At 34.4% G+C, this 27613-nt stretch overlaps 2 protein-coding genes across 2 annotated transcripts in view; one reads left to right on the plus strand and one right to left on the minus strand.

Moving 5' to 3' along the window:
* The window catches only part of LOC137630608 (serine-rich adhesin for platelets-like), a 64203-nt gene extending 47187 nt beyond the window's left edge, over positions 1–17016 (plus strand). Inside the window, 5 exon segments of the mRNA XM_068362200.1 lie at positions 1299–1489; positions 3292–3457; positions 7180–7301; positions 11805–11888; positions 15149–17016. Coding sequence (XP_068218301.1) covers positions 1299–1489; positions 3292–3457; positions 7180–7301; positions 11805–11888; positions 15149–15775 — 1190 coding nt within the window. The 3' untranslated portion in view covers positions 15776–17016.
* LOC137630609 (cap-specific mRNA (nucleoside-2'-O-)-methyltransferase 2-like) overlaps positions 1–27613 on the minus strand; it is a 353518-nt gene that overhangs the window by 228573 nt on the left and 97332 nt on the right. Inside the window, exon 2 of the mRNA XM_068362204.1 lies at positions 409–469. The gene's annotated coding sequence lies outside the window, so the exon portion shown is untranslated. The remainder of the gene's footprint in view (positions 1–408; positions 470–27613) is intronic.

Raw genomic sequence — 27613 nt, forward strand, 5'->3', positions numbered from 1 at the left:
ATATATATATATATATATATGTATGTATGTGTGTATTTATGTATGTATGTATGTATGTATAAATACACAAACATATATATGTATATGTGTATATATATGTATATGTATATATATATATATATATATATATATATATATATATATATATATGTATACATATATAAATACACACATTATATATATATATATATATATATATATGTATATATAGTATATATATACCATAAATATACGCACATATGAATACACACACACACACACGCATATATATATATATATATATATATATATATATATATATATATATATATAATATCAACTGATCTTACTCTGTGTCAAACAGTAAACATAATACAACAATTAAGAAGTAAACACTACAAATTATTAAAACTAAACAGGTACACTTACTCTCGTTCTATCCAAAAGATAGAGCTGGTGCACAGTTTGATACTTCAACGCAATGAAGAAACTGAAAAAAAAAGAAACAAAAATTGAATTAGGTTATAATGTCAATAGAAATTTATGCTAGAATATGATACAGGTTTAAATTTAGACTATGCAGAAAATGTGATTGTTGGATATAATACAGGTGCGTTTTTTTTTTTTATTTTTTTATAATAACCGGCATATATTTAAGAAATAGTTTTTTTTTTTTAACCAATAGAAAATATTTAGGAATAGTTGCGTTTATCTTTTCTAATTGGTAGAAAATACTGGAGCAGAATAAGATATTCATATGGTTTTTCTGTAATTGTTCAGAGAATATTTTGTGATACGAATAATTGCTTCCGGGCTTTTGTAAACGAGTATAAGTGTAAACAAATACAACATACTGCTATTAAAACAGAACGTAAGAACTTCTATTTTGTAAATCACTGAAAATTAGCGTTTACGAATACAAAGAAAATGTATATATTTTATAATTAGTGTGAAATTTAACTGATAATAAAAACATGTTTGCAATAAGGATTGCGAAATTATAATTATCATAACTTCGCAACCATAAATCATTTCTCTCATCAATGTGACATGTATGATTGCAGGCAAAGTCAGATTTATGATTGATGACTGAAATGTCATCTTAGCCGAATTCATTTTATACTTCATCTGCCAACCTTGGTTAGAGCGCCATGGGGAGTGTAAATTATTTAATTCCATCAGTATCAATTACGTACTTATCACGTTAAAAAAAATACTTGAAAACAGGAATTCTTCAAGAGCCGGGGAAATCAATTAGCTTCCAGAAGCTTAAATAAACGCTCTAAATAATGAATTATCTTTGTTTTTATCTCCGTCAGCGCCTACGGGTTGCTTCCAACACTTCAGCGACAGCACGGGCCAGATCAAGAGCTTCAGCTTCGACGACGGGGAGTACTACAGCGACCAACACTACAGGATCTGCCTGGCTACGACGCCCAGGATATGTTCAGTGACTTTTTCGGCCCAGGAACAGCAGTTCATGATTGAAAAATACGGCAATATAGACGAGGCAAGTGTTGGTTGTGTTCTTCTTATCACTCCAAAAACTACAGCATCAATTATGTTTTCTGATTGATAAAAATAGCAACATCAGAATATTGGTTGCGATAATAATGGCAGTAACATTAATTTAATTTACGATAAAATCATTGATATATAGACTTTTTTACACCTTGACGATTCATTCATTTACTCTCTTAATGATATAGTGTATATATATATATATATATATATATATATATATATATATATATATATATATATATATATATATATATTTATATATATATATATATATATATATATATTATATATATAGATATATATATATATATATATATATATATTTTATATATATATATACATATACACATATATATACATATACATATACATACATATATATATATATATATATATATATATATATATATATATATATATATATATATATATACTTACACATATAAATATAAATAAATATATAATATATATATATATACATATATATATATATATATATATATATATATATTTAAATTACTGTATACATATAGAAATATATCGTTTGCACCACAAACTATTACATGTTCTAATTTTCACGCCTTTTTCTTATTCTATTCCACCTGTTTCTACTCTCCTTTGCTTTTTTCTCATGCATAAATTAATTTTCTGAGTTTCGTGTAGTACTTTGAAAGATATCCTGCTTTTACTAATTCTGTCAATTATAAATTTTCTTTTCAAATTTCAATTTACCTGTTTTTCTATTATTCAAACTTCCTCTATTCTTTCTCCTCATTTGTATTACACAGGTTTTCAATTCTACTGTTTATTACATTATCTTCTCCCTACCTCTCCTTTAATTCTGAGTACAATGCTTATTTTCTCGTTTATTTTTAAGGTTTATTCCCCTTTCTATCTCTTTTGCGGTTTCAATTCCAAAACTATTTTACCTTTTTATCTATCAATTCGGTTTAAATTTTCTTCGATATTTTAATCTAAATTTGTTCAATTTCTGTCAATTAGTTCTATCCCTAATATTTCGCTTATTTCTACCATTCAAATTTGCTCAAATTTCCTTCATCTGTTTCAATCCTTCGCATGTATTTCCCCATTTTGATCATTCAATTGCCTTCTATTTCCTAAATTCAATCTCTCAGATCTATTTCCTCATTCGATCATCCAATTCTCTTCTATTTCCTAACGTCAATCTCTCACACCTATTTCCGCATTCGATCATTCAATTTCCCTTCTATTTTCTCTATTTCCCCATTTGATAATTCAATTCTCTTCTATTTCCTCTGATTCAGTCTCTCACATCTCTTTCCCATTCGATCATTCAATCCTGTTGTTCTGTTTTATCTGTTTCAATCTCTCACATCTATTTCCCCCATTCGATCGTTCAATTCTTTTCTATTTCCTCTGATTCAGTCTCTCACATTTCTTTCCCCATTCGATCATTCAATTCCCTTCTATTTCCTTAATTCAATCTGTAACATGTATTTCCCCATTCGATCATTCAATTACCTTCTATTTCCTAATTTCAATCTTTCACATCTACTTCCCCATTCGATAATTCAATTCTCCTCTGCTTCCTTTGATTCAACCTCTCACATCTATTTCCCCATTCGATCATTCAACCCTCTTCTATTTCCTCTGATTAAATCTCTCAAATGCATTTCCCAATTCGATTATTCAATTAACTCCTACTTCCTTTGAGTCAATCTCATGCAACAATTCTATCACTGTGCATCAAGCAGTTTTGTTTTCCACTTACTCAACCCTTCTCCCCACCCCTTTCTCTTGTTCCAGGTCCCGTATGACAAGTCAGGAATGAGTTCCCTCTACTGCGTGCGAGATTACCTGAGGATACCGGATGGCTCAGCAGACGGGGGCGCCCACACTTCCTCCCACGATCGCTATTGTGGGGGACGCTTGTCCTCTACCCACGGTGCCTCGACCCCTAGTCCTGTTACCAGTAAGGTCTCTCTCTCTCTCTCTCTCTCTCTCTCTCTCTCTCTCTCTCTCTCTCTCTCTCTCTCTCTCTCTCTCTCTCTCTAGGACACATCATAAGATGTTCTGACCTTTCTTGCGATGCTTAAACTCTGTCAACTGCGAATTTATCTCGCTAATTTCGTTAAAATAGTGCATTGAACATACTATACGTACGTACATAATCACGAAAGAAATAAAAGATAGGGTATCTTATCCGCCATGGAGGTGAAAGAATATTAAAAAACCAATATATATATATATATATATATATATATATATATATATATATATATATATATATATATATATACATATATATATATTGTCGATTCAAGTGTGTCGGAAATCTAATAAAAATCAACTTATTCTTTAAACAGTCAAATAAAAATTCCCTGATATCTTATTACTCTAACCATGATTTAATAAATATTCTAAAATTGACTTAAAATTGTCACATATTTTATGTCTTACCCAAAATAGTCTAACCAAAAAATACTACATATGTCACACGGAATCCAACCAAAACCATAGAATATTTCATAAATAGTTTAACAGTACATATTTTACAGTATATATGAAAACAAGTTTATGTTTCCTATTGTAACCAAAACCAGCTTTATATTTTAGTTTAAAAAATAACTGCCTTATTATTTCATAGCCTAAACACAAATTGCTTTATATTTCATAGTCTAAGTAAAAACTACTTCATACTTGATAATCTAAACATCTAGCTTTATATTTCATAGTCTAACCAGAAACTGATGTGTTTCATAAATAATATTAAAAAAAAATCCTTATATGTTAAAAAGAATCTATCAAACAATTGCAATAAATGTCAAATATGTATAACAGCTTCCCAGGCTAAGCAAAATTCGATAACATCTCCAATTGCACATGAATAATTGCAGTTGCAAAAATACGGTATTAGTTTTCATCAGTTTCAACCATTTGTTTTATCAGTTTGTAAGAAAAGATTTTTCCTTTTATTTTAGAGGAGGAAGGAAACCTTAGCATAGTTACCACTAAGGCTTTGTGTCCCCTTCGTTTTCTTTCACCTATATCTTGAAGACTTACGAATACGATAATAGGGTTAGAACGTTAAAATTCTAAATTGCGGGTATTTTCATTTATTTTCTTAATTTTAAAGTTAATTTTATTATATCAAGTTTCCATTACAAAGGCTGAATTTATTCCTTCCTATAGTGTTACGATACGAAAATTATGAAAAAATTGTTTTTTTTTTTTTAATCATCACAGGATCATGAATTTTAACACTAAAAGATAACATCTTTCTATAAGAATCATTCGGGATCTTTTTTTTTATAACAATAAATTTTTGAATGTCAAATGATGATAATAGACAGAAAATAAGAAATACTCTACTATTTGTAGCAGTTAAAATGTATAAAATCTAGGTAAGAGTTAAGATTATATACTACCACGTACACAATTTACTAGCATATTACCTTAAACAATAAAACAATATTTGTGTATCATAAAATGCTATTGGGAACCTGCCAAACTCTCTCTCTCTCTCTCTCTCTCTCTCTCTCTCTCTCTCTCTCTCTCTCTCTCTCTCTCTCTCTCTCAAGTTGCCCTTAACATTGAAATTGGAATATCTGCCGTATAAACACAGAGCTGACCTATGGTTTCCTATAGGTTAAGATGATGTGAGAAACTGATAAGAAAAAAAAAGGAAGATGAAATTACCTGTATATGAAAAGCACAAAAAAAAAAAAAAAAAAACTTGCTAAATTCGTTAAGATGAGACTTACTATCCGTCCTCTTAATAAGGGAGAGAAATTAAATGATTCAGGAAACACTGTGGAAGACTGTCTACAAAATTAGACACACAACAAGGATCTATTAGTTACATGCAGTAGAGATTTAGACGGAGAAAATAGACAAGACAGAATGATTTATACTATTATTAGCGTTACTTGCTAAGCTACAACCCTAGTTGGAAAAGCAGGATGCTATAAGCCCATGGGATCCAAAAAGGTAAATAGGCTAGTGAGGAAAGGAAATAAGGAAAAACTGCAAGACGTTTAAGAAAAATAATATTAAAATAAATCTTTAACAAATAAACTATAAAAGATTGAAAATAACAAGAGGATAAAAACTTTAAAACAACATGAGGAAAAAAACAAGATAGAATAGCGTGCCCGAGTGTACCGTCAAGCAAGAGATTTATAACCCAAGACAGTGGAAGACCATGGTATCGGAGGCTATGGCACTTCAAGACTAGAGAACAATGGTTTGAAGAAGCAATATTTGGATAAGGGAGATGAGTAAATTCGTACATAACAAATCCTTGTTCAGAGTTTCTCTTTGCCAATATTAAATGAATGTTTATGTTCTACGAACATTCTCCAGTATATTCACTGATTACCCGACTTGTAATAATTCCACATGAATAACCAGTATTATATGTGGTTAAACGGTATACAGTACTCGTATTTATATATATATATATATATATATATATATATATATATATATATATATATATATATATATATATATATTAACCAGGGGAGAATTTGTTGATCATTCTTTAGACCATTTTCCCTTGAATAACAGCAATAAACAATTGATTTTTGGATACTACCCCAATAATAGAATAAATTAATGGATATTAATATAATCGTATTGATGTGTAGAATTAACATATAAATATGATTAGTAGTTTTGCGATGAATTATGTTGTAATAAACGAGATGAAATCAAATTCGTAATTGGAAAATAAAGTACCTAAGGTATATAGAAAAATAAACATTATTATAAACAAAATGAAATAAAATAAAATTGGTGGCTGTTTAGAATAAAAAAATTCTTCTGAATTACAATTCCCGGAGTCATTTCTATTTTATCCTATGTTGACGTTTTGCAGTCTTGAAATGTGTTTACCCTATTCAACAATCATGTTAGGCAAAGGGGATTTTGGCATCAAGAAAGATGCCTACTGGCGAATCATGGCTCGCAAGAAAGTTCAACCTGACCCCTTGACAAAGAGCTACCTTGTCCTTCGCGACCGTTGTCCCCAAAAAGTCTTATGTATTTTCGAGGAACTTTTTGACATTCCTTTCTTCAGAAAAGCATTTTCTGAAGAGAGGAAAAGCAAAGAACATCATTATCCACTTTCATTCTTCTGTTCCATCTATATGCTTTGTATATCCGTATTGTTCGTTTTTTTTTCTTCATATGAGCCTTACCGTTTCTGTCAGCTGGATATGCACGAGGATATTATAAGACTTGAATGTCTATTTTAAAGCTTCCTTTTGCTCATAAATGAAATGTATTTTCTTCATGAAAAAACGAGTATGATAGCTCGTGTTATTCATTAGTTTAAGGAAATTGGTGATTTATACTCAACGGCATCTTACGTTATTTGTCGTTTCAAGATTGCAGAGATAAGTTGAAGCAGCTAGATTATGACATATTTATAAAAGAAAATTGTCTAGTATTTGTAGTAAATAATCTAATCTTTTGATAAGGAATTCATAATACATTTTCATACTGCTATATTTCAAAACATTAGTTACATTCAGATTTTGTAAATCTGACTAAACCAAAAAAAATATGACTATATATAAGCTTATAAAAATTGTGTACAATAAATGATTATTTTATCATACATTATTAGAATGTAATCAACATGAACATTTAATTTTTCTTTAAAGTTTATCCAAATATCCATTTTAGGTCGAGTCACCAGCCGCATAGTCGTGATCGAATTTCACGCCGGAATCCCTCAGAAGTACGTGGCGAAAGCCCATGGTCCAGGATTCAAGGTCAACTTCCAACACAATCCCTGTCCGCCTCAGGTGAGTGCTATAGGATTCATGTCTTCCTCAGGTGAGTCTGTTAGGATTCCTATCCACTTTAGATATGTTAGCGTTCCTGCTCGTCTGAAAGTGAAAATGCTAGGATTCTTATCCACCAGAAGGTAAGATTGTGAGGATTCCTATCCATCCCAAGGGGAGAATACTAGCATCCCTATCCAACTTAAGGTAAGAATAGGAGGATTTACACCCACCAGGGGGGGGGGGAGAATATTAAGATTCTTACCCCATCCGATGCTAAGAATGCGAAGATTCCTACCCACCTTAAAGGAAGAATGCTAGGATTCCCGACCACCTGAAGGTAAGATTACAAGGATTCCTACCCACCCCATGGGGAGAATGCTAAGATTCCTGCCCATCCCAAAGGGGAGAATGCTAAGATTCCTACCTAGCCCCAGGGGGAGAATGCTAAGATTCCTACCTAGCCCCAGGGGTAGAATGCTAGGATTCCTACCCATCCCCGGGGGGAGAATGCTAAGATTCCTACCCAGCCCCAGGGGGAGAATGCTAGAATTCCTATCCCCCTCAGGGGGAGAATGCTAGGACTCCTACTCACCCCATGGGGAGAATGCTAGGATTCCTACCCAGCCCCAGGGGGAGAATGCTAAGATTCCTACCCACCACAGGGGTAGAATGCTAGGATTCCTACCCACCCCCGGAGAGAATGCTAGGATTCCTACCCAGCCCCAGGGGGAGAATGCTAAGATTCCTACCCAGCCCCAAGGGGAGAATGCTAGAATTCCTACCCAGCACCAGGGGGAGAATGCTAAGATTCCTACTCACCCCAGGGGGAGAATGCTAGGATTTAAACTCACCCCAGGGGGAGAATGCTAGGATTCCTACCCAGCCCCAGGGGGAGAATGCTAAGATTCCTACCCAGCCCCAGGGGGAGAATGCTAGGATTCCTACCCAGCCCCAGGGGGAGAATGCTAAGATTCCTACCCAGCCCCAGGGGGAGAATGCTAGAATTCCTACCCAGCCCCAGGGGGAGAATGCTAAGATTCCTGCCCAGCCCCAGGGGGAGAATGCTAGAATTCCTACCCAGCCCCAGAGGGAGAATACTAAGATTCCTACCCACCCCAGGAGGAGAATGCTAGGATTCCTACTCACCCCACGGGGAGAACGCTAAGATTCCTACTCACCCCAGGGGGAGAATGCTAGGATTCCTACTCACCCCACGGGGAGAATGCTAGGATTCCTACTCACCCCAGGGGGAGAATGCTAGGATTCCTACTCAGCCCCAGGGGGGAGAAAGCTAACATTTCTACCCAACCCAGAGGTAGAATGCTAGGATTCCTACCCACCCCAGGAGTAGAATGCTAGGATTCTACCCACCCCAGGGGTAGAACGCTAGGATTCCTACCCACCCCAGGGGGAGAATGCTAGGATTCCTATCGACCGGAAGGTAAGAATACGAAGATTCCTGATCAACCCATAGGAGCATTACCTAATTCTTGGGTACATTAACTAACTGGGATAGGATTCATGCTGACCTCAGACAATTTATTTAGGATTAGTCTACTTATGTTGAGTACGAAAGGAATCATGTTCACCTAAAGTAATGAACTTAGGATTCTTCCCTACCTTAGGAAGGATAGTATCCCTCGCTTCTAAGGTAATTACATAAGGATTCCCAGGCCTCAAGTGAATACATTTAAAAAATGATTGGCAACAATTATGTTAACGAATGAATTAATGTTTTCTAGGACAGGTGTGTGTGGTAATAAAATTGAGTTGTATTGTTAGTGAATATTTGGAATCATCTATCTATTTTGTGACTCATGTATGTATACTAAGGATATATTAGAAGAGTATGCCATTCACATCATGACATTTAAATACGCCACAACTATGATTTTCAATGTTATTAATATATCTTTGAATAATTCTGTTGTGTTCCCCTCCGTGACATTTCATTTAAAAGCGAATATATACGTAAAATGCAAAAAATTCATTTCATATGAACTATTGAAAAAAATATTTTAAATACTTCATCAACAACGGGATAAAAGTCATCATCCAAATCTGTTATCAAACATTTTAAATACAATTAATTCATGTATCCCCCTCCCTTTAAACTTACTGAAGAGAAATAAAAAAAAAAATTCACTTTCGACTTCAATTCTCAAACATATTTCTGTTTCCTTAATGAATTCAGCGGTCAGGGGCTGCAATGCCAATACCTTGAGAAAGATAAATGGCAAAAACATTACTGACGGGGAGCAATCTGCCTTCACGAATTTAAAGCTTCAAGGCATAGAGGTTTTTCCATCTGTGGTAAATATTCATTTTGCCCCCACACACACATCTCCCCTATATAATAAAAAGCTACCTGTTTGGCTATATGTATTATACACATACACACACACACACTATATATATATATATCTACTATATGTATATATATGTATATATACATACACACATATACACATATATATATATATATATATATATATATATATATATATATATATATATATATATATATATATACATATATATATATATATATATATATATATATATATATATATATATATATATGTATATATATGCATATATATATATACATATATATATATATATATATATATATATATATATATATATATATATATATATATATATACACATATATTTAGACACACACACATATATATATACATACATACATACATATATATATATATATATATATATATATATATATATATATATATATATATATATATATCATCAGCCGTTACTAGTCCACAGCAAGACAAAGGTCTCGGAAAAGCCATTCCACTTCCGTTTGTTTATGTCCTTTCCATGTCAGTCTATACCCATAAATTTTCTTAGCTCGTCAATCCATCGTCTTTTCTTCTGTTCCTTGCTTATTTTGCAATCTCTAGAGATCCATTCTGTTCTTAATGCCTTATCTGTCCGTCTCCTTATATGCATCCCCATGTCCATTTCTTTTTCTTACATGTGGTCAGAATATCCTTTTCTTTAGTTTGCTTTCGTATCCATGTTGTTCTTTTTGGGTCACTTACAAAAGTGTTGTTAACATCGCTATTCTTTCAACAGCTCTTTGAGTTGTAACGTACTTAGGTTCTAAGGCTTTAGTAAGTCTGCAAGTTTCCGATGCATAAGTTAATACTGGTAGGACCATCTGATTAAATAGTTTTCTTTATTGAGAAAGTGGCATTTTACATTTCATAATTTCCTTTTGTTTATCACATAATTATACTTATATTTAGCCCCACTCTTGCACTATTTTATAGGGGAGATTTATTTCCGGTCACACTCCGCGGCATTGCCAGACGTCCCTTGGGCAGGAGGAGAGGAAATAGTCGTACCCTGGTGAGAGGGGGTACTCTGAGAGGTACACTCGGAAACCACAATCTGTGCATGTGTGCACATGTGCATATCTATCTAAATATTAGGTTATATTTTTTTTTTTTGGGGGGGGGGGTGGGGTCCACGTACCCTAGTGCATGAATATAACCGTCCACCATTACAAGGTACAATAAGCCATTGCGGGAAAGCGGAGAACGATAAAGAGCTTGGCTCGCGTTTAGTAGGTCTTTGGATCACTCCTGAACTATTGTCAGAATGTAAAGGGGTAGAGAGAAACCTGTGGAGCATACGACCTCACACTTGCTGTGAAACAGTTTGGCTTTACCATCCTGATGCCAAAGGCTACACAGAAGATAACGGTGTATGAGAAAATTTTTAATTATACATACACTAAAAATATGTAACATTGTACATATATATATATATATATATATATATATATATATATATATATATATATATATATATATATACATACATATATATACATATACATATACTGTATATAAGAGTATGTGGAACAAATTTTAAGTCCCGCAAATCACACATGTACGATCACATTCAAAAGGCGTGGAAAAACACTAAAGATAAACATAATGTATGAAGTGTGTTCGAGGTGTGATAAAATCACACCAACTAGGCTAGATTACATGCAAATCCTACTTAATACGCATTTTGGTTTTATTTTCAAAATCCATACATTGAATGAAAACACTTTGTGTGGAAACACCTTAAGGCTTAAGCTATGAATCTATAAATATTTATTCTACGAAGTAAACAGATGTAAGTTATGTAACTAATTGCAATAGTATCTAATTAATTCCCATTGGCGATGTAAATAAAAATTACCTTTACATTCTCCATTTTTACAAACTTGGTAAACAACGAGAAGAGCAAACCGTTGATTCATGACTGACGTCAGAAAACTTTATCAAATCGTCTGAAAACAAATGCACGTCCCCTTCTTCCACACACTGGAGTAGGTCTTTAAATTTTACAGGATGGCCAGAAGATTCATTAAATTCAATTTACTCCCATAATTCAACAAATATCCTATATTTTCCCAGACCTATTAGAATTACGACAAAGTTTATTTTATTATTATTATTATTTTTTTTTTTTCTTTTTTTCTTTTTGCAGGACGACTGGTACATCCAAGAAGCTGAAGCCAATACGAGAGGGGTGAGACCCCAGGTCACCTTGCCTCCTCCACTGGTTTTGAAGGTAGTGTCTTCTCCAAAATTTCAGTCACGGTTATATATTTTAGAGCTTTTTAAAAGTAAAATATTTAGTTCAATATACGTAGGCTTATGAACATGATACTATGTGGAAGTATATATCTAATTCAGATCGACCACTTTGCTTATGATGCGTGTTTTTTGTGTGTTTAGTACAGGTGAAATTTGATTCTAATTAGAACAAAATTAAATATCTCTAAAAACAAAGCCAGGGAAGAGCCATCAGATAAAGGCATTTGATGACAGTGAAGGCAGACATTAGAATGCCACAGGGTGATAACAAAGACAGTTTCTCTTAGGCCGTAAAGACATCAGAGCATAGAGAAAACAAAAACATGGTGGCCACAAAGATACGGGCATTAAGTGGCCCTAATAAAAGAAAGTTCATCAGCTCCACTACCTCATTCCTCCAGGAATCTGGTTCTTTTCCATCACAACAGTAATTTTCAATCGGTGTTTCAAGCCCAAATCTATTGATATCATTAGAACACGTTCAAGTAATATATTCCCTATAAGCCTGATGATTACTTTCCGACGATATAGTAATGAAGGTTATTGGAGTAAGGAGGGTTTGGAAGGAACCTGTTAGGGGAAGAAGATCGAGATGGAGGCAGAGAATTAGATGGCATGATAAGGCGATGGATGATATGGAGAGAAGTTTGTTGGAAGAGGATGCCTTTGATAGAAGGCATTGGAGAGGGTGCATTAGGCAACCGACCCCTTAATGTAAGGATAACGTTGGGAAAAAAAGGAGTGATGATTATTAGTTACGCACGGATATGTGTATAATTAATATTAATATGTTTGAATGTTTACGTTTTTATCTGGCTTTTAAATGTATGATCACAATTAAAAGTATAGTCTCCTCAATGCATCGTAATTACTGGAGCGTGACATTTAGGCCAATATTCATATGCGATTGAATATGCATGCAATGCCCTGTGGGTATATGTGATTTTTAAGGCGTATGTACGTGCAATCGATGTATGATATAAAAATACCTGTAACTGTTTCCATGTGCGAATATTTTCCTAGTCACGAGTGAATGCACCTGGCTATGCAAGATTCATCATGTAAAGATATTTTTCATTGCATCTTGCATATTCTGTTATTGTTTAACTGTAATTTCAGGAAGTTATGCTCTTAAAATTGATAACATCATTAAATTCTTTAAAGGTGTTCGATTGGAATTAAAACTAAAAATTGAAGTGATTTCATAAAAATATATTGCAGTACAGCAATGACCAATAAATATGATTTTTTTTTTTTAAATGTTTGTGATAAAATTTTACATCTAACGATATGTGGTTTTATGCTTACGTGGTATTATCTGCTAAAACCCCAAGATTGATCTGTAAAAAACCTTTGCGTTTATATCTAATAATAATAATGACAACAACAACAACAATAATAATAATAATGATTATTATTATTATTATTATTATTATTATTATTATTATTATTATTATTATTAATATTATTATCATAAACCAAGCTGCAACAATAGAAGATAAAGAATGCTGCAACATTCCCAAGGGTTCCAAAAGGAAAGCAGTCCAGTATGTTAAGAAATGGAAGTAAAGAATAAACCATAAAAGATAAATATAAAAACTAGGATACATTAAGATAGATAACCATATAAACAAAAATTAAGACTTATATCAACCTGCTCCACAGAAAAGCATTCGAATATCTTTTAACATTTCATGATAGATTGAAATAAGGCAGAATACTGTCCTAGGATATCCAGACGGATCATCATATCGTTCTGTGGAATTTTCTCCTTTTTTTTTGTGATTGGGTGGTACTATAATTTATGCCATATTTCTCAATTCTATGATTAATGTCAGAACAAATAATTCCGTTCAATATAATGATGTAACAATCGATTAAGGGTTAAATCAAATTCTAAATTACTCAAGACATAGATTTCATATTTTGTAATAAGATTATTGTATAGGAAGTCAACAGGGTTGGTTGTGCATATCAATATAAGAATACAGTACATTACAAGAACCAAACACCACAAATTTGGAATACAGTGTAGATTCTTTAATAAGCTGTGAAATACAACTCTTGGCCTTTTGATTTACTCCGATATGGCAAATATTTTACACTACCTCTGGAAATACGTAGATCTTGTAGGGGGCTGGGGTATCACACTAAGTGAAAGGGGTTATTAGTTAAATAATCTTATCTATGCAACAGAACGAATTGCACTTACTGTGAAAAGGAAGGAGAATATGAATTCCCTAGCACAAGGTGAAGAATATCTACTAATTTAAATACCTATCTACCAAGAGAGAAGCTCCTCTACAGATAAACAAAACAAACCCAACTCTTCTTTTGATTGTAGTAATTTGTGGGGATAGCGTAAACCTAATAGGTTCGATCTTGCATAGGGTTTATTAATGAAGTCAGAGATAATGTAATAGTGACACCTGACAAAGATGGTTATTGTCCAACAATCAGAGCACCGACTAATTACTTACAATACATATTAAGGAAGAGATTGTGTCTTCAAATAGCACTTGCGTCTAGAGGTTTAAATTCCATGCTTAGAGAATAAGAGTAACTTGGGAACAAATTTTAAAATTTTTGTTGAAAGTCAGAATTTTCAAAATAAAAATGACAAAACACGCTTAAAATATAATGGAAAAAACATAAACATTCTAAACGGCAAAACTAAAACAGTTTTAAAGATAGGCAAATCCCTTTAAATCTAATTCCCGGCGAATGCATTATCTAAATCCTTGGCTCAAAATTGCGTTCAAAGAGAGAGTTGGTCAGCCAGCGTTCACCTTTAAATCATGTCTATGGTTCATTATAACTAGACTGATATTTGCAAATTTAAACCCTTGTCTAAGGATTTCTTTGAAGAGTCCTGTAACCGAACTATACTTTACCGTGCTGGCATAAAGCCAACTTAATCTGAGCTAACCATTAATCCAGTTGACTACGTTACCAATTTACATCCCGAAGTCTACTTTGGCCAATATTGGGGAGTGGGGGGGGGGGGGTATTTGCAGGTTTGTTTGTAAGATTCGTATAGAGATAGGTCCAGCTTCTGTGCTAATGAGAATTAATCTCTTCTAAAATTTGACAATTCAGTCCTTTGGCCGTGTGTTTCTGTAAAGTGTTTGTTTAGTAACATCTTATAATCATTCCATTAAAATTTTCATCGACTTTTGTCAAATAATACAAAACCTATAAAATAACTTAATAATTTTGATGATATGATTTCAGGTACCTTTCAGTAACACCCTAGTTTCGCGAAGAGGCGAAGCTAACAATGAAGATGACCAGTTACTTCCGCTGCCAAACTACCGCCGGCCGGTTGGCCAAGAAACTGCTGGAGGGATCACGAGATGGCGACCGTTTCTCATTCCCCATAAACAAATAGGCCAAGAAATAGGGTTTCCGAATGCCAACCAGTTTGCCAACGGGCAAAGGAGGTGGGCGTCCCTTAACGGCGTGAGATCCCAACGGCGTCCTAATAATGTTCCAGCAGTAGGCGAAACTAGCACAGGCCAGAGTTCTCTAGAGCCCTCCTCATCACATATACCAACAGAGGCAAGTGCGGAGATTACAACCTTGGGTCCCCAAGAACCTGTCTTCCACGAAGTGCATCTTCGACCTCCATCATGGCTATCTGCATTACAATCCTCCGACGGGAAGAGCGTCACAACAACACCACCCTCGTGGCTAACACCAACCTATTTGCCCCTGTTGGATGCCCAGCAGACAACCCAGGCTGCGCTCATCTCGAGGCCTCATCCTGAAGGGCATATTCTCAAACACCCTCAAGATCTGATCAACCATAGACCCCAGCATTTCATGAGGGAATATGATTATGCTTCTATAAGTGATTAATGAGCCAACATTGTGTTTAGGGGATAATTGACGAACTCATGTAGTTTCTTTGAAAATAGTACGTGAATGATCCTCTCATTATTGAAAAAACTTTATTTAAAATATATGGAAAACCTGACCCTGAGATATTTGGAAAATATGCAATATATATATATTGAACTTAGTGGAAACGCTTGAACATTCATAAGCTTTAAAACGTCCTCAAACTTTATCCATATTTCTGGAAAATATTCAAGAAAAAAAATCTAATATATCTGAAAAAAATAAACAATGCATTTTGAACTTTCGTGTGGAAAAGACAAAGTATATATATTGATATATAACAGTGCCACTTAGATTTCATACGAATATCCCCAGAATGTTATTCATTTTTGCAATATTAATAACGCTTCGGAAACATGAAAAACTACGTTCTAATAAAATCTATAAAGAGTAACGTTATTTAAGTGAAGAGATAGGGCACAGAACATATGAACATTTCAGAAATGATTCTGAAATATACCAAGAAAAATCGGACGTTCTACTGTATCTGTTCTGAGGTCTGATCGTGATATGTAACTTTCAGAGTTCATCCATCATTAGAATTCCTCGTTGGCAAATGATGAATGGTAACTCTTCGTTCTTTAATTACGCTTCATATAAGAAGTAAGAAATGTATTATTCAATGCTTTTTATACGCATGTGTTATTTGCCCTTTATTTAATTTAAGTTAATGAACTATGAGTGTTAAAAGTGACAGACATTGATTGATGCTCTGTGACTAATGACGAGTGATGATTCTTTATTCTGTTATGGGCATTTTAAACATATTTCAATGATGAAAGATTTGTCCCCAAATGTCTTTTCAACCGTGATTATTATTTGTGATGCATTAACTATTAGAATTTAGTCTCCCACAGTCAGTCTGGCGGGAGTATTCGTCAACATTGGCCTTCTTTCTATCTGTACAATGAAAATCAATCTCAATCTCTCTCTCTCTCTCTCTCTCTCTCTCTCTCTCTCTCTCTCCCTCTGTCATGCAAGCATTATTTTCGATAGGAAATAAAGAGAATAATCTCAAACAATATTCCAGTGAAGCACGCATCTGGAAAGCAATGAGCATTTTCGTTTTTAAGTAATGAGAAGAATTTGCGCGTGCAAATAACTTTCTTTTAAATCAATTAAATAATTCGTAAGTATGTACTGCCAAATGTAGTGCTTAAGAATATATTTGGTGTATTTTGTAAAGTGAGAAGCCAAGTTAAACATTTCCATGTCAAAATGTATTTTTCTAAACTCATTCCTTTGAACACAACGAACTCTTTTTTCTGATTAATTTAACTTTTAATGATAATGTTACCGTATGTTGGATGACAGTGGATGAAAAAAAAATATTACTTGAACCCTTCTTTGGATGACAATGGGTTAAAACTTACACCATCTGACTCCCCATTGAATCCCACTGGGTGAAAATATGCCTGATCGATCCTTTCCCAGGATGACAATGGTTGAAAACACATTATCTGGTCCCCTTTTTGGATAACAGTGAGTGAAAACATACCTGATCCTTTCCCAAGACATCAGTAATAGAAAACACACTTTTTAACTCCTTCTCACGATGACAATGGGTAAAAACATTCATTATCTGAGTTCTTCGTTCGATGACACATGGCTAAAACATACATTATCTGTTCCTTCCTTTAGATGACACTGGGTGAAAACATATCCATCTCCCTTTTTTTATTACAGTCGGTAAAAACATACCTGATCCCTTCCCTAGATGAAAATAGGGAAAAACTTAAATTCTCTGACCCCTTCTTTAGATGATAATGGGCAAAGACGTCCTTGATCCCTTCCCAAGATGACAGTGGATGAAAACACATTATCAGACCTCTTCTTTGGATGACAGTGGGTGAAAACATGCCTGGTTCCTTCCCAGTACGACAATGGGAGAAAGCATAAACCAGCTGACTCCATATAATAACGCTGGGTGAAAACATACCTGAACCCTTCCCAGTATAACATTGGGTGAAAACATATCTAACCCTTATTTGGATGACTGGGTAAAATCACCCACTATGGATAATTGTATTCCCAACTAATTTGCTTTGGACATTAGAGATACTCACAATTACTCTTAATAAAGCAATGAGGTTGGTAATGAAATTATTTGTGTCGATGCTAATTTCCTTTTCGGAAGCATTCATGAGATTATGAGTTTTTTTTTTCACAATGAGAACAACCTCGTTTCTAAAGATCCTCCAACCTTTCAGAGGATGAAATTCAAAAAGACACTTCCAGGAAAAAAGGTCACTCGTGAGTGGTACAGGCAAGGGACACGTCATTACACTGTTGCATTATGTCCTATAGACCAGACATAGGACCACAGGATGTTGATGGCTCATCAGCCTAACCCATAGCTTACAAGGTAGGTAAAGTTGTGGACGGTAATAAAAACAATTGCCACAATCGTAAGTACGGGGCAAACTCTGGCCCATTGATTGCAAGTCTCAGACATTCCCATTAGGCTATAACGACCCCTTATTCATAGATATAATGACCAAATAAACTTAATAAAGTCTGACCTACGATAGGTCTTGTCTCGGGCTTTGAGATTTCCAAAGCTTCGCAACAACTAACTTGTAAAATAAAGAGACCATAAGAGTTGGATTTGGCTTATAGGCATATATGATATTTGTTTTGTTACCGTCTCCTAATCTTACACAAATGAAATATGAAGGAAAATCTGTATATTTCTTTATTAATGTAACAGGGTAGTCAAGTAAAATATGGAAAAGAGTGATTGTGAATAATGACACGCAATAATGACTTGAAAGTTTTGACAAACGATGCAACTTGCCAGGATACAGATAAGAGATAAGAGAATAACATCATCATGTAAATCATTGGGAAACAAACTATTTTCCCTTGGAGTGATTCATTAATTGATTGATTTGGGATTTTTCTGGCATCCTGAAATCTAAGGTCATTGACGCCGATATCATTTATTATAAATAAATAATAAAAGGAAATTAAACTTAAAACAAGAGAAGAAAAGATGTCCTTATGAAAGATAAGCAACTTTCAGAAGACCACAATGTCAACAGAATAAATAAAGAGATTAATATTGTAATAATAAATTTCAAAAACTCTATACAAGATATGCCTATCTCATCTCTTGCAATTTACAATTCTTTTGTTTACATCAACGCTGGTGTGAAAAAGGTATTAGGTTACCTAATAAGAATCCCTCAACACACAAATGTACGCACTCACACTATAACACCCCAGAGTGAAAGTAAATTGCTTTTCAAATAAGATGTGCTTGCATACCGTTCCCCTGGGAGCATTGAAAATATCTGCCAGTGGACGGCTATTCTGAAAGGAAAATCTATCCTCGAAAGCAGTCTGTTTGTTGACTTACAATTGCTCAACCACCGCCGTCCAAGAAATGAACAATAAATGATCTAAGAATGTAGCTTGTCCGTTGTAAAGAAACTCTTGTGTGACGCATCATCTCAAAAGTCCAAGAAGGTGCGATTTTATGATGTTTCTGAAGTGCATTCAATAGAGCAGCCGTCCTATGCAATAATCTTACAGCTAATATAGAAAGGGTCAACATTTTCGAATTTTACCATGTTGAAAAGTATGAGTATTCAATTTCTCGATATTTTTTATATTGAATGAGAAGACAAACTTTTGCTATATTGCATTAATTGATCTACCATATATAATATAATCAAGTATACATTTTATATTAGAGATGTGTGATATACCATTATTTCATTATTTTACACAAGAAATCACAAAAGTACCGACACCTTTAACGCAACATTTTTTAAATAACAAAAATACAAACAGGAATTTCTACCTATTCAAATTAAAAAAACAACGTTTGAATAGTTTAGGAATATTTTAGATGAAATGGACTATTATAATAATAATAATAATAATAATAATAATAATAATAATAATAATAATAATAATAATAATAATAATAATAATGATAATAATAATAATAACTAGAGGAGCACTCAGTAGAGTGCAGACCTCCACTGCAGCAGGTTATATCTCGACCTTTTGCTCAACCTTGACCTTTGACCTTAACGTGTATTAATTGGCGTGGATTTTCATACACTCAAATATGAACCAAGTTTGAAGTCTATATGACAACGATATCCAAACTTATGACTGATTACGTGAATTGGACATTTTGCTTGACCATAATCTTGACCTTTGACCTTGACCTTACAAAATTTCATCTTTCCAGCTTTTTGAATTACAGTCAATCCCTACAAGTTTCATTACTCTACGATTAAAATTGTGGCCCGGAAGCTGTTAAAAACAAACAAACACACAAAAAGGGGGTAAAACATACCCTCCTTTCAACTCCGTGGGCGGACGTAATAATAATAATAATAATATCTCGGAAGTAGACCCTCTTACATTAAAGATTACAGTTGCCTCAGTGGCATTAATTTTGTAATTGACTTTTTCAGTTTCTCTGATTTTCCATTTCTCAACAGTACTGTTTACCGCCAGTAGCAAAAGCCGGATAGTATAAGACCAAGGGCTCAAACAGGGAAAAATAGCCCAGTGAGGAAAGGAAATAAATAAACTACAAGAAAAGTAATGAGCAATTGAAATAAAATATTCTAAGAACAATAACAACATTAAAACAGATCTTTCATATATAAACTATAAAAAGACACTTATGTCAGCCTGTTCAAAAAAAAAAATAAAAAAAAAATTGGCTGCAAGTTTGAACTTTTAAAGTTCCCCCGATTCAACTACCTGATTAAGAAGATCATTCCACAACTTGGTCACAGCTGGAATGAAACTTCTAGAATACTGTGCACCATTGAGCCTATTGATGGAGAAGGCATGACTATTAGAATAAACTGTATACCTAGTATTAGGAACATGATGGTACTGTTCAGGAAGATCTGAATGCAGAGGATGGTCAGAATTATGAAAAAAAAATCTTATGCAACATGCATGAAAAACTAATTGAACGACGGTGACAGAGATTAATATCTAGACTATGAATAAGAAATTTAACATAAGTTCCTGTCCAACAAATTAAGATGAGAATTGGCAGTTGAAGACCAGACAGAATAATTCTTGAAACAAGGTAGAATGAAAGAATTAAAACAATTCTTCAGAAGAGATTGATCATTTCTTCTTCTATTAGCGTACTTTTTTACTCATTCATATGGGGTAACACGGTTAATTGATCACAGAAATTCTTGAAAAACTTTCTAAAAAATCCAAAAGCAATTGAAGAAGACCCAGACCAAATGTGTTTCTCAAAAGTAAACTTGCCGTCGAAAATCACACATAAAGCTTCAAAAGAGTCATACAGAGTTAAAAAAGCATTATCAATCCTGAGATCCGGACGTTGAGGAGCAACTGCCCTTGACCTACTTACAATCTTACTTTGAGTTTTGCTAGGGTTCAACTTTATGCCCTATAATTTGTACCATTTACTAATTTTAGCTTAATCTCTAATAAGGGACTCAGCAATATCAGATCTACATTCAGGAAATGGAATTGATGCAAAAAGAGTAGCATCATCTGCATATACAATGAACTTGTTGTCTAGGCCAAACCACATGTCATGTATATGTAGTATGAAAATTAATGGGCCAAGAACACAACCCGTGGAACACCAGAAATCCCATTCCTATACTCACTATGGTGCCCATCAACAACAAATCTTTGCGATCTTTTACTTAAAAATTCAATAATGATGCTAAGAAAAAACTCAGCCACTCCCAACTATTTTAGTTTGAAAACAAGGGCCTCATGATTAACATAGTTAAAGACAGCACTAAAATAAAGGACAATCATACGAACCTCCTGATCACAATCAAGGGATTTCTGTATAGCATTCGAGATGATAAGTAGGGCATCACATGCTACAAGGCCTTTACCAAAGTCAAATTGCAAACTAAAGAACACATCATTACCTTTAGGCCCTCCACATAACATTCCTGAACATGCCATTTGCAATCTCCTAGATACATGTACAAAGAATGGCCGTTTCATCAATCATTGGGGGAACATGTACGTATAAAAGGATGGTGTGGCAATGGGCTCTCCTCTAGGCGTCCTCGTCACCAAATTTTACATGGGAGTCATCAAGGAGTGAGTTATTTCACGTGTAGATTGCCCTAAAATATAAATCCGGTATATCGACCACCTCTCCTGACTATGTAGGACATTTGCGAAGAACAGCTCTCTTAGATTTACGGTAGAGCATCATGACAACGGCCACCTTCCCTTCTTGGATGTCCTTGTCCCCGACTGTTGAGCATAGTTTCAACACCACCATCTACACGAAACCCACAAATTAAGCCTTTGCTTGAATGGTGGAAGTAAATGTCCCATTAGCTACAAGACCTACAAGACCCACCAGGAACTGTATAGGATTACTCAGGTCCTTGTGAACAACGGCTACTCCAACAGGCAGGTCAATGAGATGTCAAATGTGCAATGGATAATTGGTACGAAACTTATCTCAGCAGCGAGAACAGTACTTCCAAAGCCAACCTCTATTACAAAAGCTTCATGCGCAAGCAATACCAGGAAGACGAGAAGGCTATGAAGGAGATTATCAGGTACATGTCACAGCCACACAAATAGAAACTAAAATAAACTTGATTGTCCTGCCACGTTCAGCGGGGAGCTATTAGGATGCACCAACTCCTGGTGCACAACAAAAGTATCAAAAGGGAAGACGTCACTAGCAATACCTTGCTTATCGCGACGACCAGGACAGCAGAAAACTAAGGCTCCTGGAGGCCCTGCTCATACAGCAGAAAAGCGCAACCTCAATACTACACAAGGAATGTTCTCCCTCCCATCCTGTTGTAGGAACACCAAACAACTCCTTGCCAATATTTGATGGGCATGAAGACGATCAGCAACCTGACAACCTGGCTGTGACTGAGACCTCCAAGCGAACTCCTCAGCCAATTAGGTACAGCTTGAAACCCACTGAACCTGGGAGCTGAGTGGCTGAGCAGTTTGCCTGACACCTAGCCCCGCTCGGGAGCGTCTTGACCAATCAGCGCCCAAATCCCAATGACTCTTTTGTACCCTGTATTTGACAAGTTTACTTTTAGTAAGCTACTGGCAGTATGCAGAACTGTTGAGAAAACGAAAATTAGAGCAACTGAAAAGCTCAACTACAAAATCAATACCACTGAGGCAGCTGTAATCTTCAATGAAATAATAATGATAATAATAGTAATTTAGGCGATTATATTTAAAGAAATTACATATGTTCAAAACTATAACTTCTTTCTTGCAATGAAATTCTGCTAAAGTCACAAATTTACCGATAATGTCTTCCACCTTTGTTTCAATCGATCACTTTCTTATTCATTTTTTTTTTCCATTGCGTCAATTAGTTCTGCACAGATTCACCTTTGTCTACATCATCGGTTTCTCCTAATTTCATTTCATTCTTCGTTAATCTTTTCCGACAATCTCTCTCTCTCTCTCTCTCTCTCTCTCTCTCTCTCTCTCTCTCTCTCTCTCTCTCTCTCTCTCTCTCTCCTCTTCTTCTTCTTCTTCAAATCAGAGAAATTAAAGTTTCCGTTTTACCCTTAACGATTATTTTTATCTCTGCTAACAAATACGAGTGTCTTTGTCAGTTTACGGTGAAAACATATCCTATATTGATTATTACTTAAATAAAACGATTATTAACGAGGACAAAATATTCTAATATTTAAAAAAAACTTTTAGATTTTAGCAAAAAAAAAAAAAAATTTCCAAAATGCTTTCAAAATGTTCAATACAGTTTTAATCAATTTTACCATTAATTCATTTGATTTTATCAGGAAATTTAAATTTTCTTTAATTTACAAGACTATCTCATAAAAACTACATCTCATGCATCTGTTGAAGATATCATTGAGGGACCGCTTCTTATTCTTACTTAACGTTTTTTTTTTTTTTTATTCTCTTCCATCTTATGTTTTCCTTTCCAAAAAATGAGAATTAGGTTGGCATCCCACCGGCGTCTATCCTATAAAAAAAGAAATTATAATGATTCATATCATGGCCATTATCATGCCTCGTAAATAAGCTCATTTTATTGAGCGCGTGTATTGGAAATACAGTTTCTCAATTTGATATGCAAATATTACAAGAAGCCTTACTTTCTTCTGGCATAAATATCTTAATAATTTTTACCCGCATTCCGAAAGAATTTCACTGCTTGATGTAGATAAAAATATGGAAGTTCTATAAATACTAAGAAACATGACAGGCCTTTTATTATTACAGTCACACAACCCTGTAACCCAAATTCCGTACCCCCGTGAATCTAATGACCACGAGGTTAAAGTACGCTAAAACAAAAGATGCAATAAAGCTCTCCTCTGAATGGTGCCTACTATAACGAAAATGTGAAAGTTGTGTGCATGGGGTCAACAGGAACGAACATAAGCATACTGTACTTTCAATGCCCAAGAAGGATTAAATCTTCAATTATTCTCAAAGAGAATATTAATTCACCAATGAGGAATATAGCTTAGAAGGTAGTTCTAAAGACAAGATGAAAACTATCTACTGAGTAAAATTAAAAGAAATGCACAGAACGTGTTTTTTCCAAAAGGGTACCTTTCTAGAAAGAGCGTCTGCGCGCGCGTACAAGCGAGTCCAAATCGACCCGACAACAACTTGACCCCCGGAGTTGACACCAATGTGCTTTTCACATCGCTGGCCGGAAGCCACCCGGGGGTCCCAGGGCGTTATACTTAATTCCCCAAAAACCTTATTCTGTGAGTTAACTCACCCTTAGGTCGGCTCACCCTTAATAGCCTTTTCCCTTTTGGAGTCACTCTCGATAATTGATGTCTCCAAGGGTCGGAGATGGAGGACCGCCCCGAAAAGGAAAATTATTTCCCATTATGAAAATAAATAAGAAATTACGATGGGTCCTTTAAAGATCGTCCGTTTTGGATTGCTGTTCCGTTGTCGAATCTTGTGCTTTTAGTACAATCTCTGAAGATGGAGATTCAGCCTAAAAGCTCCTGACTGAAGGAGATGCTATTCCATTGCTCAGAGTTTCGTTTAAGCAGATATTACATAAGTTTAGTTACAATATTCTGATTTAAGTAATGGAGCAAATACGACTTTTATAACAATTATGGAAATCAACGCACAGGCTCCGATTGGTAGTGCCCTTGTCTCTCTCATGGGAGTCCCAAGTTCAATCCTGATGTGAGGCATAAATTACTGCAATGTCATTACGGAATTATCATCAGCATTAATACCAACTGCTGATATTATACGTTGTAATTATTATTATCGATATCATTAATGACATTTTTCTTTTTTAGGAAGATACTCACTGATTAAGAGTCAATGAAATAATGAAATTATCGTATGGAGAGAGAGAGAGAGAGAGAGAGAGAGAGAGAGAGAGAGAGAGAGAGAGAGAGAGAGAGAGAGAGAGAGAGAGATTGCCTTGTCGAGGTCTTTTTTTGTTTAACTTTAACCAAGGTATTCCATTCCTATGCCCTCTTCTTCCCACTCTGCAAACAAGATGCAACTCCCACCAGTCAACTACCAGCCAATTACGAAATCCACTGGTCAATGAAGGCGCTGGCTATCCTTGCCTGGCAACAAACAGAAAACAAACACGGGACATCTCAATGCGAGATGAAGGAAGATAAAATGGTTTCATGATGCTCTATTCATCGAAAATATTAGCAGTTGCGACGTTAGTCTTTCGAATGAGATCAATGGAAACCTTGAATGAAGATATCCGATTAATTCGTAGAAATTCTTGGTAACATTTCTACCTTTATCAGAAGGCAGAGCTTTGAATATGAACGATATATTTTTTTTTCTTTTCTGGGATCATTCGTCAAAGGCACAGGAAACAGTTTAAATGGATATAACATATTCTCAGGTATAAGCCCAAACTTTGGAAAACCCCGACTTGTTCGGAAAGTTATTAACAATCTAATCTCTGTTCGGAACAAGGTGCTTTTAATATTTGCAAATACTCTTAAATGGTTAGCTAATACGACTAAAATATAACTAGGGTATAGTCATACAGTTGACAGTCCAGCTTGAAATAAAAGGCCGTATATAATCAAACCTTTATAGGTTTTTCTGGATGTTTACTGAAAATCCGCCAAATTATTATTTTGAAAAAAAAAAAAAAAATCCGTCTTCTGGGTGTCCGAGCCTCTACGAAACCGTTTAGTACAATAGAAACATAAAATAATTCAACCTTCTTTATACTGGTTTAGATATTTTAACATTAAATATTTAGGTTTTTAATTTTCATTCTAATAACTACAGTTTTATTGTCAATAGATTTTGAAAAGAGATTATCTATAATTGCAAGTGGCAATAACAATTCTCTTGTGAAATCTAATAACAACTACAAGTTTTCAAATCAACCTTAAAAGCTTAAAAATATAACAGTAGCCATCATAATTTGATATGTCTATTAAATCATGTACAGTTGGCCACATGAATAGATGGCAAACTTCGCTCCTATGACCTGGCCCTTGTTACACTCTCACTTCGCGGGGAGTAACCAAACAGATATTGTAGGAAGAGATGGCAGAGGTGGTTGGGGTGGGTAAAGTTGCCGCGCAGAAAGGGTGTGGCTGTGTGCATTTCCTCATACCGAGGTAGGCCCCGATTTCCTGTGACCAACTGTATCTACTAAAAGGATATCGTTTCACTATAATAATTTCCAATAATTTTCTATTTATTAATCTACTATTAGCACTAACAACAAATGCAATGGCAAACGAATTACCACCTCATTATCATTGCATAGGTGACCATATGAATTATATTAGGCAAATGATAAATAAAAAGGAACATTTATATCAACCATAAGGCAAAATAACATAAAGACCAGTAAAATGCAAAGAAATCGAATGCATTTCACACGCAGAAATTGAACACAAATTATGCAATCCGGGAATGCATGGAATTTGGCAAGAAGCAAACGTAGTAATATCAAATATCACTACCATTTACCATTTATTATGAATGTTAATTTAATGAAAATATGAAATGGGTTAATCATGCAATGAAAACTAATATTGCTTACTTGGGAATGTTAGATATCGCAAGCCTTGCTGATTTGAGAGAGAGAGAGAGAGAGAGAGAGAGAGAGAGAGAGAGAGAGAGAGAGAGAGAGAGAGAGAGAGAGAGAGAGAATTAATTCCTAGATGAATACAATGTATGCGATAATTATTATATTCAAGACGATTTATAATTAACATAGAGTATATTAATATAACACTTTAGTATTATAAGGTGCGTGCAGCGTTTGGATGACATTATGTAGTTTCTGGTAAATAATAATAATAATAATAATGATAATAATAATAATAATAATAATAATAACAGTTGTAATTGTTTCCACACCATGTTTATCATTTATGACAAAAGCAGGACAATAGACATCTTATACCTAGACTTTCAAAAGGCTTTTGACAAAGCCCCTCATTTAAAACATAATAAAGACATCATTAATACTGAAAAATATTCCACGGAGAGGAAATAGAAAATTCGACGCAAGTGATAAATACAAAACCAATCGCGGTAATGATTCTTTAAGCAAAAATCCACCTCGAAGATAAAACCGTTGAAACAACGCCCAAGAACGAATGATAATATGAGGATTAATTAAAGAAATTGGTGGAAATAAATAAGTGCAACTAATAAGGATAATAGAGAGGTTTTTTAAGGTAAATGAAAATTAATGAAATAATAACGATAAATACAAAGGTAATAGAAGTTACTTGACTAGAAAAGTAAATATGATACTAAAGTTGTAATTACAAATATGAAAACAGTAATCAC

The sequence above is a fragment of the Palaemon carinicauda genome, chromosome 38, assembly GCF_036898095.1.
Source record: "Palaemon carinicauda isolate YSFRI2023 chromosome 38, ASM3689809v2, whole genome shotgun sequence".
Classification (NCBI taxonomy): Eukaryota; Metazoa; Arthropoda; class Malacostraca; order Decapoda; family Palaemonidae; genus Palaemon; species Palaemon carinicauda.